Source organism: Chenopodium quinoa, unplaced genomic scaffold (genome assembly GCF_001683475.1).
Source record: "Chenopodium quinoa cultivar QQ74 unplaced genomic scaffold, ASM168347v1, whole genome shotgun sequence".
NCBI classification, from domain to species: Eukaryota; Viridiplantae; Streptophyta; class Magnoliopsida; order Caryophyllales; family Amaranthaceae; genus Chenopodium; species Chenopodium quinoa.
The window spans coordinates 1,842,150-1,860,891 of record NW_018745448.1 but is presented as its reverse complement, the minus strand read 5'-3'; the positions used below and the strand labels follow the sequence as shown (position 1 = coordinate 1,860,891).

The 18,742-nt window shown below is 38.7% G+C and overlaps 1 protein-coding gene across 1 annotated transcript; it reads right to left on the bottom strand.

The window, feature by feature from the left end:
• Positions 1-18,004: 18,004 nt before the first annotated feature.
• On the bottom strand, positions 18,005-18,482 carry LOC110713582. The gene is made up of 2 exons (XM_021892031.1): positions 18,170-18,482; positions 18,005-18,114 (listed from the first exon to the last, which is right to left on the bottom strand). Exons 1-2 carry the CDS (start codon positions 18,480-18,482, stop codon positions 18,005-18,007), a joined length of 423 nt encoding a protein of 140 aa, XP_021747723.1.
• Positions 18,483-18,742: the final 260 nt, after the last annotated feature.

Sequence of the window (18,742 nt, the reverse complement as noted above, 5' to 3'; positions counted from 1 at the left end):
TGCTTGAGAAACATGAATTCCAAATGAGTGATAGACTACCGCATGATCGGGATAGCCCACAATTATAGAAAAGATTTAAATAAAAAATGCAAAAACAAAAGAGAGAACAAAATATAAACGAAAAAAGAAAAGAGAGCAAAAAAAAAAAAATTTAAAAGCCTCAAGCATAAAAACAAAGATTTAAAAGCAAGGTTGCACACCTTGGGAGCTTGTCTAGGGTCTTGAGCCTTTTATCTCCTTCTTCTTCAACCTTTATCCTAAACACGTTACGACCCTTAAAAAGACCTTTTGAGGTATACACAAACTTGTGCCAGGTTCGGCTAGAGCTACGTTCGGCCTGATTCCTAACGGATACCTAGGCAACCTCACATCGAGGTGCAGCCGTAATAAAAAATGCATTCATATTCACATTCACACACTCACACCATGATCATATCAAGGGATCTCTAGTGATCATCCCTATTCATGAAAGGAATGGTGTCCTTCGGACAAGTGTATTATTCTGATTGTGGGTTCAGAATTATTAGAAAGCTAATATATATAGTAAGGTCAAGTAATCGGAATGCCTAGGTGGAGGCCGCTTCCGATCTGTAATATAAATGTGTGAAACGCCCGAGTATTAAATATTTAGACGTTGGAAATTTCGAGCATAGAGCATCGTAACCAAGTGTTGGAAGTCGAGTCAAAAATAGTAAATGATGAGACGCACAAATAATAATAAACCGACAATATTTCCCAAAATACCCTAGCATCTGAATGCCCCAAGCATCCGAGAGTTAGGGGCATGATTCGCAAGCATGGTGGCTAGCATGTGCACCAAGCCGAGCCAAGGCTGGCTGGTGCGTGCTAGCACACCATTGCTAGCAGCCGCGACATCCAAGGGCAGCAAGCTACTAGCAGCCCGCACTTGGCATGCGCGGCATGCTAGCAGCACTTGGAGTGCGTGGCTTGCTAGCCGCAAGCAGCAGCCCGCATCTCCAAGTGCGGGGCTGGGCATGGCACGGGCTAGCTAGGGTCGTGCATGTGGAAAGCATGTGAGGGGTGAGGGACATGTGGCACAAGGAGAGAAAGGAGTAGGGAGCAAGTTTGGTCCCCCCTCTCCATGTGGTCCTCTCTTCTCTTTGCATGTATTAATGACACTTGTAGATTTATTATTAGTTTGCTTATTTATTTTATTTTAGCTTTAAAATAAATTGTGGAATTTCATAGTCCAACATTGATGGGATAAAAATTCCCACTCTCACCATTCCCTATAAATACCTAACTTGGGTTTTTGGGAATAGTGCTTGAGTAGGAGTTCAATAGAGCATTGCATTTGCAAAATCTCTTAAACTCATATAATACTCGAGTTTTGGTCGGACCTAGCTAACCTCGAGGTAACGGACCTAAAAGTCGGTAGTCGTTTTTACGGGTGGATCTCCGTCGGAGGCTCTCGTGTTTTCGGGGCTAAGCTTTCAAGTAAGAGCCCAATCGGTCGGGTGAAGCACGCGACAAAGGTATATTTTCCATTTTACCCTTTTGTGTTTATTTTATGCATTAGTGATATTATTAAATGCGAGCGTGATCCTTGGCTCAGGTTCTTCCGCGGTGAGTAGGACTCACCAAAACCCGACAGCGGTATCGGAGCCCTGCTCGTTTATTTTTAATTAGTTCTAAAATTAATTTATAATTAATATTTTGACACGCAAAATCGGGATCGAAATCCCAAGGCTATGGCACGCAAAACGAGACAAAGTCTCACTTGGCTAGCCGGGTTGCATAGCAGCCCGCTTGTGGCTGCCAAAGGGGTTGTTCATGGTGCGTGCAGCCATGTGCGTGGCTAGTGCATCCAACCACAACAGCAGCACCAACCAAGCAGCAGCGTGATGCGGTAGTGCTGCGTGCGTGCGTGTGTGCGTGCGTAGCGCAGCACATAGCTGCAATGGTGCATCTATGGTGTGGCAGTAATGCACGAGCAATGTGTGTATTTTGTGTTGCTTGATACAGCAAGGGTACGCGTGTGTGCTATGATGCGAGGATTGCGATTGTGCGCATTGCTATGATATGTATGCTTTACATGGTACGTATATAAGGATAATATACGTAGATATTGTTTACGAAGCAATGTGGTGCGATGAACTCGTACGACAAGGCCATTGTGGCCACGATGGTGCGTGAAAGTTAGCTGATGTGTTGGTGTAGCGCTTAGCGACATCGATTCACTCCCACGTTCGTTGAGCATCACTCGGTTATGCGAGAAGTGAGCACTCCAAATTGTAGTGCTAGGCACTTGGATAATTTGGACTACGTAATTGTTTGCTTATTTTGCCGTTTTATTAATTTTGTTTATTTTAATTAAATTTTTTGAAGGCTAGGCCTCGTTTTTGAGCGACATTGGCAAAATTTATTTTGACAAATTTTGGGTTCTATCGGCTTAATTAATTGGATTAATTAAGATGGATACGGAATTTAGTGGGAGCTTCAATTATTAATTACGTCAATTACATAATCGGTTAAACAACTTTGACTAGTTTTAATTAGACGTGTTAATCGGATTAACCACCTAGATTAGTTACTAGTGCGTGCGTGTGTTTAATGCATTATTACTTGTTTGTTGTAAAATGCATGGGCCATTCACATATAGTGAATGGTTGAATGGAATGTATATTCTCTCACAGGTTTTATGAAATGGCAACTAGTGGGACCCGAATAGGATAGAAAATACGGACTACGTGCCGTGATGTATTTTTGTAAATCTAAATACGGTCTACGTACCTGTAGGCATCGCTCGAAGTGCGCCTACGTTAAAAGCATGTGTGAATATGCTTGGCACTCATAGGAAGTGGCAATTGACATTACGATTAGGGACACGGAAAGTAGGGAGCCGCCAACAAGTTTTTAAGGAACTTGTAAACCGTTCAAAGATCATAAAAGGAAACCACGAATAAGGGACAACGATAGGCAACAACGATTGACCCATGAAGGTTACACCCCATTCATAATCCATGAGATTACTAACTCCATATGGTTCGGAACCACGAAAGGAGGATGATGGTACGAAGTGAGTCATGGAGTCACATTCGCCCGTATTGGCCTCTACTCGATTCTTATAGTGAAAAGCATTCCTGCGATCTCAAAGGCATACAAACAAAATATTCAATTTGCTTCAAACTATTATTTAGCTAAATTGGTTGAATATTAATGCAACACATAACTCTAAAATATTTGTGATCACTTGATTAATAACAAGATTAAAAAGGTACCTAAACCAGTTGTCCAAATTATCTTATTAGACGTGATTTTCAATTACATATTCCCTTTAACATGCAATATGGTGATCAATAAATACAATCAACATTAATATTGGAAGCAATTTAACAATAATTCCATCAAAATAAAATCGTTAGAAAATTAATAGAAATAAAAGGAACATAATTCTTACTTTGATTCTCTTTGCTTGCAACTAAAAAATAATAAACGAGTTAGTAACTTCAACGAAATAATATTAAAACAATAATTAAATTAAATTAAATAGATTTGGGGCCAAACCCTCAAACAGTTCTACCTTTCACGCCTTGGCTTAAGGACAGAACCACGAGTAAAGTATGGACTCCTGGGAGTGCTTGAAGAAGGAATTTTGAAAGAATAAGGGTAGGCTATTGTTTAGGCTAGAGCATAGAAGAGAGAAAAAATAGAGAATTAATTGTTGCCCGTACATCAGAAATAAGGGGGTATTTATAGAAAAAATGTGCTGAGGAAACACACGGAACCCTAAAATGATAAAAACCCTAAAAAAGTATACCGTGACACGATAAAGTGTACCGTGACACGGGAAATCCCATCGTCAGACAGGAAACATTCCCGTGTCACGATGTACTTTTGTGTGCCGCGGGAAATATATGCTAAACGGGAGAGAAAACGCGTTAAGGGTTTACGCGGAAAGGACACGAAAACCCACGTGTCACAGCAGGTGTCGCGTGTCACGGGGAACCCCACTGTCAGACGGGAAAGTTTCCCGTGTCCCTGCCGGCGGCCTTGCCCAGCCTCCTCCTTGCCGGCGTCCTTGCCTAGCCTCCTCCCTCGCCGCCTTCCAGAGCTCCCCCTACCCCTGCCATTTTCCCTTCCCGTCCTCCTCCCAAACCACCAACGTCTCCCAGCCAACCACCACCCTATCCTAATATCCCCTGCTTGCACGAAATATGACTAGAACCCCCAACCACCACCCTATCCCGCCCCCACCCACGCCGGCGCCCAGCCTTTCTCTCGCCAACGAGTCGACCTCCCTCTCCCCCTGAACCGACAACACTCAAAATCTGCAACCATACAACAACATCAATTCGACTTATCAGCATTCGACTTATCAGCATTTTTTTCGAACAAATTCGCTTCTAATTCGACCTTCTCTCTCTTCGTCAAGATTTTATGGGTGGTTTCTTTGCCGTCGATATTCCAATTGGGATTCGCAAGAGGGAAATTGAGGATTTTTTTAGGGTTAGAGAGATCGGGAATCGGGGAAGGGGAGTCCGGCGAGGAAATTGGGTTACAGGTGGGGGATGATTTTCGGGGAAGTGGAGTAGGAGTGGGATGGTCGCCGGCGTAGGGGGAAGGGGTCGAGAATGTCGCCGGCGGGGGGAAGGGGCCAGGGGAGGGCAGTCGCCGGCCATCTGGGAAGTGGCTGGGATCGCAATTGTTGCCGCCAGGGGGATCGATGAAAGTTTGAAGCTTTTTGATTGATTTTGGGGTTTGATTTTAATGGAGAAGAATAGAGAGAAGCTTCAATGGAAAGGGGAAATGGGGGGTCAATGGAGTCAACCCTATCAATGGCGCCAGTTAGATGTATAAGGGCATAATGGTAAAGTCCCCCAAACGGCAGACTAACGGCAGTTAGCAAAAAGGGCATTTTGTGTTAATATACAATAACTGAGTGGTATATGGTGTATTAGAAAGTTTTTGGTGGAATACGGTGAATTATGCTTAAACTCAGTGGTATATGGTGAAATTTTCGTTTTATTATTATTTGGGCTAAAATAAGTTTTATTTTCTTAATGCTAGTATCATGATTAGGGTTATTTTTATATTTGGTTTGACTAACGTTATTATTGTTAAACTGCTTCCAATATTAATGTTTATTCTATTGTTATTATGATCACAACATTGCATGTTAAAGGGAATATGTAATTGAAAATCACGCCTAATAAGATAATTTGGACGACCCGTTTAGGTTCCTTTTTAATTTGTTATTAATTCAAGTGATCACTAATATTTTAGAATAATGTTTTGCATTAATATTAAACCAATTTAGCGTAATAATAGTTTGGAGCAAATTGAATATTTTGTTTGTATGCCTTTGAGATCGCAGGAATCACTTTTCACTATAAGAATCGAGTAGAGGCCAATACGGGCGAATGTGACTCCATGACTCACTTCGTACCATCATCCCCGATCCTCCTTATGTGGTTCTGAACCATATGGAGTTAGTAATCTCATGGATTATGAATGGGTTATAACCTTCACGGGTCAATCGTTGTTGCCTATCGTTGTCCCTTAATCGTGGTTGACTTTTATGATCCGTGAACGGTTTACAAGTTCCTTAAAAACTTATTGGCGTCTCCCTACTTTCCTTGTCCCTAATCGTATACGTCAATTCCCACTTCCTAAGAGTGCCAAGCATATTCACACATGCTTTTAATGTAGGCGCACTTCGAGCGACGCCTACAATTTGGCGACTCCACTGGGGAGGATTCTTGGTTATTTATCGATTTGAGTGATCGGTATTTAATTAAGATGAGTGGATGAGTCTTGAATGATTCTTGAATTGTATTCCTGCGATTTAATTGGCATTGTCACATATGCATATGATTTTTTTAGGTTACCTATTTTGCCACAATAGTACGTGTTCTACATATGTGGCTAGCCCGGGAGATTTATGCTCTATCAACCCGAAAACGCTCATGGCAATAAGGGTTCATCCGAGTTTTTAAATCCACCCAAACCATGGAGTCTAGTTCGATTTCATCACGAACTCGTGGAGCCGCCTGTTGGCATACACCCTCAAGGGAGGCTGCCTTGCTAACGCGTCCAAACTCTTAACCATGGTACCCTTTGACACCCAAATAAGCTTGACCATAGTCGAACATAGAACTTGACTTTAGGTTGCAAAATTCATTGCATCATGCGTGACGAAATGCTTATGTGTGCATTTTTTTATTGACCTTTTTTTAATTATTTTTTTTCTCTTATCAAACCCCTTTTTTTATTATTAGAGTCGAGCCATAGATTTTTTTTTTTTTTTATAATTTTTGAGTCACCTGGATTTTAATTCCCGTATACTACACAAGAGTCAACTTGTTTTGGTCATAGCCGGAGTTCTAGAAAGAGTTACGTGTCGTACAAACTATGGATCTGTAGCCCCGAGTTTTATCTTTCATTTGGATCTTGTTTCGACCTAATTAGAATCACAGATAACAAGTAATAACCGATATACTACAACCTGTCCAATTTAGGTGTCTTTTTAACGTTACCTTTTTTTATTTTATTTTATTTTATTTTTTTAAAAAAAAAAATCGTGTCAAGCTAGTCTTAGCCAAGTCCTTTAATCCGTGTCAACTCATATAACATAGGATTATAGATTTTTATTTTTATTTATTTATTTTTTATACCCTTGAGTCCTAACTCTTCTAGAATTTTAGTCCTCTTCCTAGTTTCTTGTGATCGATTTTTGTGCTAACCTTAACATGTGTTCTTTGTCTTTGATTGTGGTTGATCTTATTTATGAATAATGATTTCCAATGGACCGTTTTCACCTAGTAAATAGCATAAACATTAAAATTTGACAAAATTAATCAAGTTAGTTTGTCTTTTAGTCTTCCATGCTATTTGGTCATTGGGTCCTTTGTTTTTCACAACGTCCTCATGTCTAGCCATGCGATCATACCACGAGTTTTAATAAACTCACCTAATCACACATGTTGAGTCGTTGCACAAACTTTGTCTTCAAGTAATGCACTATATTGTTTATGATCGTATACTAGGACCATCCATGCATCGTTTTCTGTCGTAGTAAAAATGAGTGGAGATTTTTCTCACTTGTTTTCAAATGTCTATTTTTTCCCTTCCTTTCCTATCTTGAGCAATGAGTCGAACAATTAAGTGAATTATTTTATTTCACAATACTTGGTCAAGGAGCAGGGATAGATTAATACGGTTCGAGTCATTACCGCAATAATCTCTCAGATCTAATAGGCGTTCAAAGAGAACTTTGCCATCTACACATTACTTATCACCTTTCAATGGCCACTAAAGAAGATATTGAGAACATCAACAAATCCATCGAGGCACTGTCTGCCATGATGCAAACCCTTACCACTAGGGTCACTACCATGGAACAAAACAAGGTCATTGTTTCCACCCTTGAAAAATTGAAAGAGAAAATGAGTAAGATTTCTGATGATTTCACCTATGTGGAACGACCTCCCACTCCTTTGGATGTAAAGGATGACTACCTGAAAAGTTCTCCACTGCTGATATTCCAAAGTTCAAGCCTACTGACAATCCAATATTCTATTTAAAGGCGTTCTATGCTACCATGACTCTTAAGGGATTGGACGTAACACTCTTCCCTACGGTGTTCCCACTCTCCTTAGAACTTGCTTGCCAACAATGGTTCTATTCCCTAGATGCTAAGCGTACTGCGACTTGTCAAGATGTCATCGAAAGTTTCATGAATCATTACAAGTGTAACATTCAAACTAAAACTTCTGAACGTGAACTCTCCATTCTCAAACAGAAAGAGAATGAAGGCTTCACCGCTTATCTGAACAGGTGGGGGGAAACGGCTTCACTCTTGGTAGATCCTCCCAAAGAAAGAGAGATGGTTCGCCTCTTTATTCAAAATCTGACTCACAAGTATAGGGAACATCTCAAATTTCTTCCACTGAACACTTTTAAAGCTGTATACGACATCGGCATCAATATCGAGGATGAGCTTATAAAGACTGCTAGTAGTAACAATAATAACACTTGGAAAAACAAGAAGAACGACCATTCTTCTTCTTTGCCTTCTAAGCACGAAAATACTACCAACAATATAAGCCAAGTTAATCTTAATGAAGTGTTAGCTCTTGATGCTCCATTTCCCAAGAAGAAAAGAACTTACACTCCTTTAGGAATGACTTATGATGCGGCCTTTGATCGCCTCTACGGTCAAGGCTTAATCACACCTATTGGGCCATTTTCAGAGCCAAAACCTAAAGAAAGGAGCGCCAAATGAAATCCCAATGCCCATTGCAATTACCATCAAGGAAGGGGCCACACTACTGAGCAATGTTGGAATTTGAATGACGTCATTCAAGACTTGGTGGATGCAAACAAACTTCCTGTCCCTCCAGGCGGCAAGAAGTAATGAACACAAGGCGCACATCAGATCCTTTGTGCAAGATTTCATGATTTCTTTTTTGTCATTCATCTCCATTCCCCCATTCATGTCTAGCATAGGTTTTCCATTTCAAATTTTTATATGTTTCGTTCACCTTTTCCATTAATAAAATGAGAAAATTTCCTTTACATCTCGATCATAGAATTTTTCATTCATTCATTCTCAAAAAATAAAAATAAATAAATAAAAAAAAATATTACCGAACTAAACCCAAGGTACACCAATGACCTGAGGCACCTTTGCAACCCTGTCATTCCCTGTTAACCGTTCAATCACATTCCATTTCTTCATCAACCATTTTGAGCCTCTTCTAACGTTTCGCCTTCATTTCTTGAACCCGTATTCACTTAACCCTGGGATTGGAAGATGTGTAATTGTATAACACTCAAAAAGCAAGTAGGAAAAAAATAATAATAAAAGAAAAAGCAGCAAAGCAACAATAAAACAATGTCTAAAGGCAAGTGTTCCAATGTCTTTGATACGAACACGTCTCAAATTGCGTCTCTCATCGAGTGCTCGGTACCGTGCCTGCGAAATATGAATGCTAAGTGAGTGATGGACCGCATGATCTGAGATCGCCTACATTGATTCAAAAGAATGAAAAAGAAAAAAAAAATCAAAGCCAAAAAAAATGTTGAAAATAAACTTTCAAAATTTTAAAATTCACAATTACACATCTTGGGGGCTTCTCTCGGGTCCTGAGCCTTTTACCCCTTTCTTCCTTAAACCATCAACTTAAACACATTACAACCCTTGAAAGACCTCTTTGAGGTGTACATACACTTGTGCAAAGTTCGATTAGAGCTACGTTCGGCCTGATTCCTAACGGATACGTAGGCAACCTCACATCGAGGTGCGGCCACTTTCATATTAAAATCCATGCATGATCGAGTCAAAGAATATCCAATGCTTACCCCTAACCATTTAGAGCTAGACTTGGGGGCTTGAAACCACATCATTTAGCCTACCTAGCCTAAAGAGTCATCATCTTTGACTCTTCTCACATCTCTTTCCATCACCATAGCCTTTGTAGCCAGCCTTAGTATCACATTCACACACTTCACTCACACATCCATATCCATATCATCCTTCCCTTTAAGAACCCTTTATCATGGAATCTTGTTTAAACAATGTGCATGTTTCATCGTCTGTCAGGATAACATTCATTACAAGAAACATTGTATACTTGCTTAGCTTCCTGACCTGAGAAATATTCATTGTTTCACGCATCGCATAATGTGCTAAGCAACATTCATTATGCAACATTCATAATCATTTCATCTAAATACGTGCTTAGCTTCCAGACCTAAGTGGCGTTCGAGATCGCTTCTTTACACCATATATGATGCTTAGCTCCACGACCTAAGTTCATTCATCTATCGTGTCACATGATGTAATTGTCCTTAGCCTCCTGGCCTAAGAACATGCATCATGCATACAATCCATGCGATTCATTTTGTCTTACTCAATGAGGAAGTTCAAAATTTCTTCTCTTTTTCAAATCTTTTCTTTTGGGGAAGTTAAAAAACTTTTTCAAAATTTTTTCTCATTGAGGGAAGTTCGAAAATAAAAGTTCAGTTTTCACATCTTTCTTTTTCGGGAGAAAGTCGGTATCCTCCACTCATGACAAAAATTGACGGAAAATTTTTGCATTTGCATCTTCGTTTTCTTGTGTCTGCACACACACATATACACACACTCACAAGTCATACACATGTCATGTCACATCAATTCAAACTTGGTCAAGTTAGTGGTCAAGTCAATCACAATATATACGAGTCCATTGGCAAATTTATTTTTGCAGGTCTCATCTGCAGCCCACGTTCGGGGACAAGCGAACCAACTACAACCCATGTCCGAGGACAAGCGGACCATCTACAGCCCACGTCCGGGGATAACGGACCATCTACAGCCCACGTTCGGGGACAAGCAAACCATTTATAGCCCACGTTCGGGGACAAGCGGACCATCTACAACCTATGTTCGGGGATAAGTGGACCATCTACAGCCCACGTTTGGGGACAAGCGAACCAACTACAGCCCACGTTTGGGGACAAGCGAACCAACTACAGCCTACGTCCGGGGACAAGCGGACCATCTTCCGCCCACATTCGGGGACAATCGAACCATCATCATTTCATGATGCAAGGTTCTCGATACACAGAGACTTGCAATATCATCATCTGTCGACTTTCCTCAAGCATGGAAAGCATTATCGGTGGATTTCTTCAAGCATAGAAAAATGCCAAAATCATATGTTGACTTTCCTCAAGCATGGAAAGTGTCATCCGGTAGGTTTCTCCAGGCTTAGAAAGCTACCAAACTCAATTGTCGGCTTTCCTCAAGCATGGAAAGCATTTTAACAAACGTCATCTGGTGGATTCCTTCAAGCATAGGAAAATACCAAACTCATTTGTCACCGATACACTGGTGTCAGATAAGCGTTCTATACCTTTACTCTTTTATCTGTGGAATTAACATTTTCTGTAGGTATCGACGTATACAAAGTGATTTAGGATCGCAGAACATCTTAAATCATTCTCCGTCCCTATCAAGTACTTTGACTATCGTTTCCAAAACTTACGTTTTTACAAACTCAGTCAAAGTGGGGGCTTCTGTAGACACCTAAAAATTTCTCCCCAAAACCAAACCTGATGATGAACAACCTTTCACCGCCATTATTGGTCGGGTTGAGTATTTAATCTTGGAGTGCTTAAATCCATATTTTCATTTCATAAACCAACCTAATTTCTAGCCCATTTCCCCAAACCATAACTTATTTTCCTCTTTTCGTGCCTTTAAACCCAAAATAATTCATTTCGTGTCCTTTAAATCATTCATTTTGAGTCCTTTTTATAAAAACGTTTATTTCAGTTTATTTTTGTCCATAATATGGGTCCAATGATTGAATATTTGGATGGGGCTTTAAAAGAGCTTTCCAACGATATATTATAAGCCCAAAGCTGAGTTATAACGAATAATTTATGGCCAAAATATTAAACTGAGCCCAAATCGAACCCAAGCACACCTTACCTACGACCCAATGATCATGTGGAGGGTCCAAATGATTTAATCCAATTCCTAAACCAATTAGGATTAATTAGAAGATTCTAAAAGTTTCTAAAATATCTTAATTATCCTTTTTCAAAAGATAAGATTAAAGAGTTTGAAATTGAATAAAACTCCTTTTTTAAAAAATCTTATTTCTATTCGAATTGAAAGACATTCAAAGATAGATAGATATTATTTTAGTGCCTCATAGTTTTTATCCAAATTTTATATGGTTGGATATCCCTTGAAATTATCTTTCCAATGATATATTATAATATCAATTCCAAGCTATAACGGAAAAGATATGAATAAAATGTGAAACTCTATCCAAAACTGACACTGTCCCACTATTTCGGCCATATCTTTACTTCTACAAAATATTTTAATCTGATTTTAATTGAATTAGAAAGTACACTTCAATATCTTTCCAATATATCTTATTCATCTTATTTTGATTTTTGGATCAAAAGATATGATAAAACAAAAACCGCAAAAACTGCTGTCTATCGCAAGAGTTTTAATCCGATTCGAACTCATCTTTTCTTGATTCTTCGACCCTCTTTTTTCCCTATAAATAGAGGTCATATCACCCCTTTTTCAATAATCAACAAGCTTGATCACAAGTTTATTCTCTTCTCCCTCTTTAGCCTAAACACTAGCATCCATATTCTTTCATAACACTTCCCTTAAGCACTCCAAGGAGTCCATACTTGACCCGAGGTTCCGTCCTTAAACCAAGGCGTGAAAAGGTAGAATTTTCTGAGGGTTTGGACCAAATCAATCTACTTTTAATTTAATTTAATTTAATTTATATTTAATTTATATTTTTTTATTGAAGTTACTAACAATTTATTCATGATATAGCAATTTAAAGGAACGCGCGGAATGTGAGTAATTAATTAATTTAATTACTCTTATTTTATTTTCTTATTGCTAGTATCATGATTAGGGTTATTTTATATTTGGTTTGACTAACGTTATTATTGTTAAATTGCTTCCAATATTAATGTTTATTCTACTGTTATTATGATCACAACATTGCATGTTAAAGGGAACATGTAATTGAAAATCACGCCTAATAAGATAATTTGGACAACCGGTTTAGGTTCCTTTTTAATCTTGTTGTTTAATCAAGTGATCACAAATATTATAGAATTATGTGCTGCATTAATATTCAACCAATTTAGCTTAATAATAGTTTGGAGCAAATTGAATCTTTGTTTGTATGCCTTTGAGATCGCAGGAATCACTTTTCACTATAAGAATCGAGTAGAGGCCAATACGGGCGAATGTGACTCCATGATTCACTTCGTACCATCATCCCCGATCCTCCTTTCGTGGTTCCGAACCATATGGAGTTAGTAATCTCATGGATTATGAATGGGGTGTAACCTTCACGGGTCAATCGTTGTTGCCTATCGTTGTCCCTTTATCGTGGTTGCCTTTTATGATCCGTGAACGGTTTACAAGTTCCTTAAAACTTGTTGGCGGATCCCTACTTTCCTTTTCCCTAATCATATATGTCAGTTCCCACTTACTAAGAGTGCCAAGCATATTCACACATGCTTTTAACGTAGGTGCACTTCAAACGACACCTACAGGAATCTCATTCATCCTTTCCCGCTCATCAGGTGTCTTTGGACACTGATTCTTGCTTAGGGTTATGCCATGTGACATGGGTAGGTGGCCTCTCTTGGCTCCTTCCATGTTGAATCGAGCTAGTACCTTATCAATATAAGTACTTTGACTCAATCGTATCATCCTCTTTGATCTATCCCTATAAATCTTAATGCCTAATATGTACTGAGCCTCTCCCAAGTCTTTCATTGAAAAACATTTTCCGAGCCAAGCCTTTACAGACTCTAATAACGGAATGATGTTTCCAATAAGCAAAATGACATCGACATATAAGACTAGGAAGGCGATGTCACTCCCACTGACCTTCTTGTAAACACAAGACTCATCTGGATTTTTGATAAAACTAAACTTACTAATGGCTTCATCGAATCGCAGATTCCAACTTCTGCTTGCTTGCTTTAATCCATAAATGGACTCCTTAAGCTTGCATACCTTTCTAGCATTGTCTTGGTCGATAAAACCTTCAGGCTGTGTCATGTACACATTTTCTTCCAAAACTCCATTGAGGAAGGCGGTTTTGACGTCCATCTGCCATATTTCGTAATTGTAATATGCAGCAATCGCTAGAAGAATCCGAACGGACTTAAGCATTGCAACTGGAGAAAAGGTTTCATCATAATCAACTCCGTGAATTTTCCTGTAACCTTTTTCTACAAGTCTAGCTTTGTAAATGAATACATTTCCATCTTTGTCGGTTTTCAACTTGAAAATCCATTTACATTCGATAGGTGTGTAACCTTTGGGTAAATCAACCAAGTCCCATACTTGATTTTCAAACATCGAGTCCATTTTGGATTTCATGGCCTCTTGCCATTTTGCAGAGTCGGGCTCGTCATAGCTTGATTTTAGGTTCTCGGCTCATCTCCATACACTACTAGGATGTCCAGATCTTCTGTTAATACAACACCAAGATACCTGTCAGGTTGAGATCTTGGCCGAGTTGACCTACATAGGGTAATGGACTGAGCATTTGCATTGTCGGTTTGACTTTGGATGTGTTTACTTTGACCAATGTCAACAGATGCTTTGTGAGCACTTTGATTGTCAATTTGTCCTTGTTGCTTATCCTCTCGAACTTCATCGAGTTCGGTTTTCCTCCCACTTGTAATTTTGAAAAGATGCTCCTTCTCCAAACAGACACCATCACGAGCAACAAACACTTTGTTCTCGGATTTGTTGTAGAAGTAATACCCCTTGGTTTCTTTTGGATAGCCTACAAAGAAACACTTGTCAGATTTTGGATGAAGTTTGTCAGATATGAGTCTCTTAACATATGCTTCGCATCTCCAAATCGTAAGAAAATTCAACCTTGGAGGTCTCTTCGTCCATAATTCATATGGAGTCTTTTCTACAGCTTTTGACGGAGTACAATTCAGTGTAAGTGTCGCCGTTAAAAGTCCATGTCCCTAGAAAGAGATTGGAAGTTCACTAAGACCCATAGTCGATCGTACCATGTCTAACAAGGTTTGATTTCTCCTTTCGGATACTCTGTTCCATTGAGGAGTTCCCGGAGGTGTCAATTCTGAAAGTATCCCATGTTCTTTCAGATGGTCATCTAATTCTTGGCTCAAATATTCGCCACCTCAATCCGATCGAAGCGCTTTGATTTTCTTGCCAAGTTTATTTTCAACTTCACTGTAAAATTCTTTGAATTTATCAAATGATTCAGATTTGTGCGACATTAGATAGACATATCCATATCTACTTTAGTCGTCCGTACAGGTTATAAAATAACGATGTGCGTTTCTTGTGGCGAAGCTCATTGGTCCACATACATCGGTATGTATTAGACCTAATAAGTCACCTACTCTTTCTCCTAACTTGGAGAATGGCTGCTTTATCATCTTGCCTAATAAACATCCTTCGCAATTCTCAAAAGATTCTAAATCGAAAGAGTCAAGAACACCTTCTTGAAGAAGCTTCTTTTGATAATAATGTGGTCAAGGCGACAATGCCACAAGTAGGTTTGATTTGATTCCATGGTCTTAGCTCTTTTGGTATCATTATAAACAATTTTGTCGAAACACACAAAAGTGCCATTTCCATAAATATAAACAAGACATGAAACAAAAGGTCTTGTGATCAAGGTTAAAATGACGTCCAACGTCGCGAGATCAAAGTATGGTAGATAAAACTTAGCAAGTTTTAGAATTTGGACAAAATACATGAGATTAAAAGCCTTCTTTGGATAGACTTTCTTCATCTTCCACTTGTGTACTCATGACCACTTGAAAAGCACCGCTCATTTTGTTCCTAAAATAGGAGCATAGATTGAGTCAATTTTCCGGTGTCTAATACCTTACAAATTGCTTATTTTAAAGTGTCAAGATGATACGTGAGATTGAGGCTTTATTTCCTCTTGCCTCATCTTCCAAATACTCGCTACATTCTCTTTTGTAGTGGTCTTGCATACTAAAATAGAAGCAGCGCATATTAGCCTTGTTTTTGAACTCCTTCTTCTTGGGCCTTAGAGAAAACTTATCCGCCTTGCAAGAATAGGTTTTCAGGAGCTCTTGGACAACTTCCTTGTAGGATAGTTTGTTCCGATTGTTGGTAAGTTGAATCTTAATTGCAATATACCCCGAGTGGAGTGAGCTTAAAAGCATATGAGCTGCTTGTTCATCCTCCACCGGTCTACCAATTAGTTCCAGATGGTTGAATAACCTTGTCATCTTTTGCACATGGGCTTGAAGTGGCATCCCGGGTTTAAGTCTTGCACTATAGACCCTAGCCCATATTTCTTACCTCTCTTTGCTGAGACACCCATCTTGCGGTGGCTTGATCCTCATGTTAGACAATGACCTAGTCACTTCTTCCACAAGTCCATTATAGTAGCCCTTATCGCTCTTTGTGACCCTCAGATTGGCCACATCTTCTAGAGCCTTGAGAAGTACATCCGGAAGGTAGTTGGAGAATTTCTTCTTCCACTGTTCTGGAATGGAGTTTGCCATGAGTCGAGAGACTCTCTTGCAATCATAACTCCACTCCTCATGAGCCTCATCGCTCATAACCCCTTTTGAGTAGAAACTCGGGATGGGTGTATCCAAGATATGCTCTAGGTAGCAATTGCGGAGGGTCAAATGGAGTTCCTCTTCCCATTCCTTGAAGTTTACCAAATTCAAGCTAAATGGTAACTTCTTGGGAAGTTCTGGGAATATTAGATTGTTGTCGATAGTTGAAGACATGATTCTACAATTGAAATAATTTTAAATGAAAAACCATTCAAAATACTTAAATAAGATTGAATTTAATTCATGCATATTTCAATACTTATTTAACGTCTTATTTACACATAAAATTGTCCCTATTTTGTGAAAATAAGGCGATTCCATGATCCAAGGGATCAACAAGTATTTTAGGCATGCTTTGGCTTGTCCTAACACTTGTTATCCCAAGGTAAAAATTGCCTTGCTAATGGCTCCAAGCCATTCTTAGGTAGATAATCGTCGCATCCAATGCATCTTGACGATGTATCTCTTTTGCCACGACATGTGAGGACTCCTCACTCATACCGATGAGTTAATCCAAAACCATCTTGCACACCCGCTGTGCCTTACCAACCTCAAAGTAGTAATGGTGCCTCGCTTTGGCGTAGCCCACCATTACACCCATTCGATTTGCAAGTGTTGTTTTGAAAAGGCAAGTTTTAACTCAATATTATTAGGGACCTAGGATTTCTATGTTTGTTGATTTAAGTGAACTTAACTAATCATCACAATATTTTGAAAACCTACACATGCATCTAAAATATTATTCATATATAAGCACAAGCATAAATATATAAAGATAAGTATAAGATGCATATTGGCAACTAGCATGACCCCTTGAATTATTCAAGTCTTCAAAAGGTCTTCTCTTGCATTTTCATGGCTTTGTCTTCCAAGAACCTCCGACTTCAAGAATTAACCAAATTATGCAACTACTAGTATCTACGACTAGGATTAATCTAAATATTAAGGTACAAAAATACTCAACGGTACTGTAGACACCTAAAAATGTCTCCCCAAAACCAAACCCGATGGTGAACAACCTTTCACCGCTACTAATGGTCGGGTTCAGTATTTAATCCCGAGAGTGCTTAAAATATCGTATTTAATTAAATTAAATTTTTGAATAGTCCATGGATAAGTCTTGATGTTTGGTCAAAGCATAGTTTTAATTTCAGCCCGAACTTATTTTACTGTTTTATTACTTAATTTTAACCCAAACCTTTTTTATTGTTTTATTTTATTTTATTTATTTTTGGCCCAAACTTATGATCATTTACTTTTAAGTAAAATCTTTATCACAACAATTCAATCACATTGTAGTGCTAAATTGCTTATCTCAAACTGATTTTACATTTATTTTTGGAATTTTTAACATTTCAATGTTTCCAAGCTTTCCTTAATTAAGTAATTATCAATATAGTTACTTAAATCGTTAGTAAAAGCGATGAAATAGTTAAGTCTCTTTGCTAATTCTTGAACTTATTGGTTCACATACATCATATGTTTATATTCCCAAAGGTCATTAGCTCTCTTATCCTTTTAACTAAAAGGCAACTTGGTCATTTTACCTTATCAAGCATGACATCTAATTCTCAAGTGATTCATAATCAAATAAGAATAAGAGTCCATCCAATTATTACTTTGGATGTGCAAATTGGTTATGTGACCTATCCTTACTTTGTTGTAAGTTTATTTTGAATCATCTAATTTACTTTTGTGATCTACTTATATCAATGTCATAAAACAAAATAACTCATGTCTAGCAAAATGAAAAAAATTTGTTACCTTGGTCCTGGATCAACACTTGTCCAAGCCAAGTAAAACCAATCAGTATTCAAACTAACACTGAAAATTGTCTCATCAAAAACTGGAAATTGTTCTAAAATCGTGATAAACTGATAAGAAAATAAAACTATGAAGCTATCCCTAGCCACTCAATCACTTCTAGTGCACCTTCAAGCTCCATTTCCATGCTAGCTTCACTTACTTGCAGTTCTTGTGCAACATTCATAATGTTAAGCACTGCAACTTGGTATCACATACCTAAGTGAAAGTTAAAATGTTTATAACATAATACCCGAGGTTGATGCTCCATTCTTCTCGAGGAAGTCAAGGTAGTTCTTGAAATTGTGTTTCCAATGCCCCTTCTTCTTGCAGTAAAAGCATTCACTTTCACTTGCAGCCTTGGGTTTTGGACTTGCCTTTGGCTTTTTAGGAGCCTTGGCAACTTGCTTGCCCTTGCTCTTGGCACTAGTTTTTTGCCCCTTCTTCTTGAACCCCTTTCCATTTTGAATAATATAAACTTCTTTCTTAGGTTCCTTAGGGATTTGTTTTTCAGCACTAACCAGCATTGCATGCAATTGATTCATAGTCTTTGCAGTCGCAGTCATGTAAAGTTCATGATAAACTGGTTAAAACTTTCTGGAAGTGAATGGAGAATGATGTTTGTTCTTATCTCATCACTGTATGGGTTTCCTAGTTTCTCCATACTTTAAATAAGGCCGATCATTTTAAAAACATGATCATGAACTGTGGCACCCTTCTCCATCCTACAATCCATAATCTCACGATGGAGCTCGTACCTTTCAACTCTAGCTTGTTTCTTAAACAAAGCTTTGAGCTCTTGCATGATTGTGTACGCATCCTGATC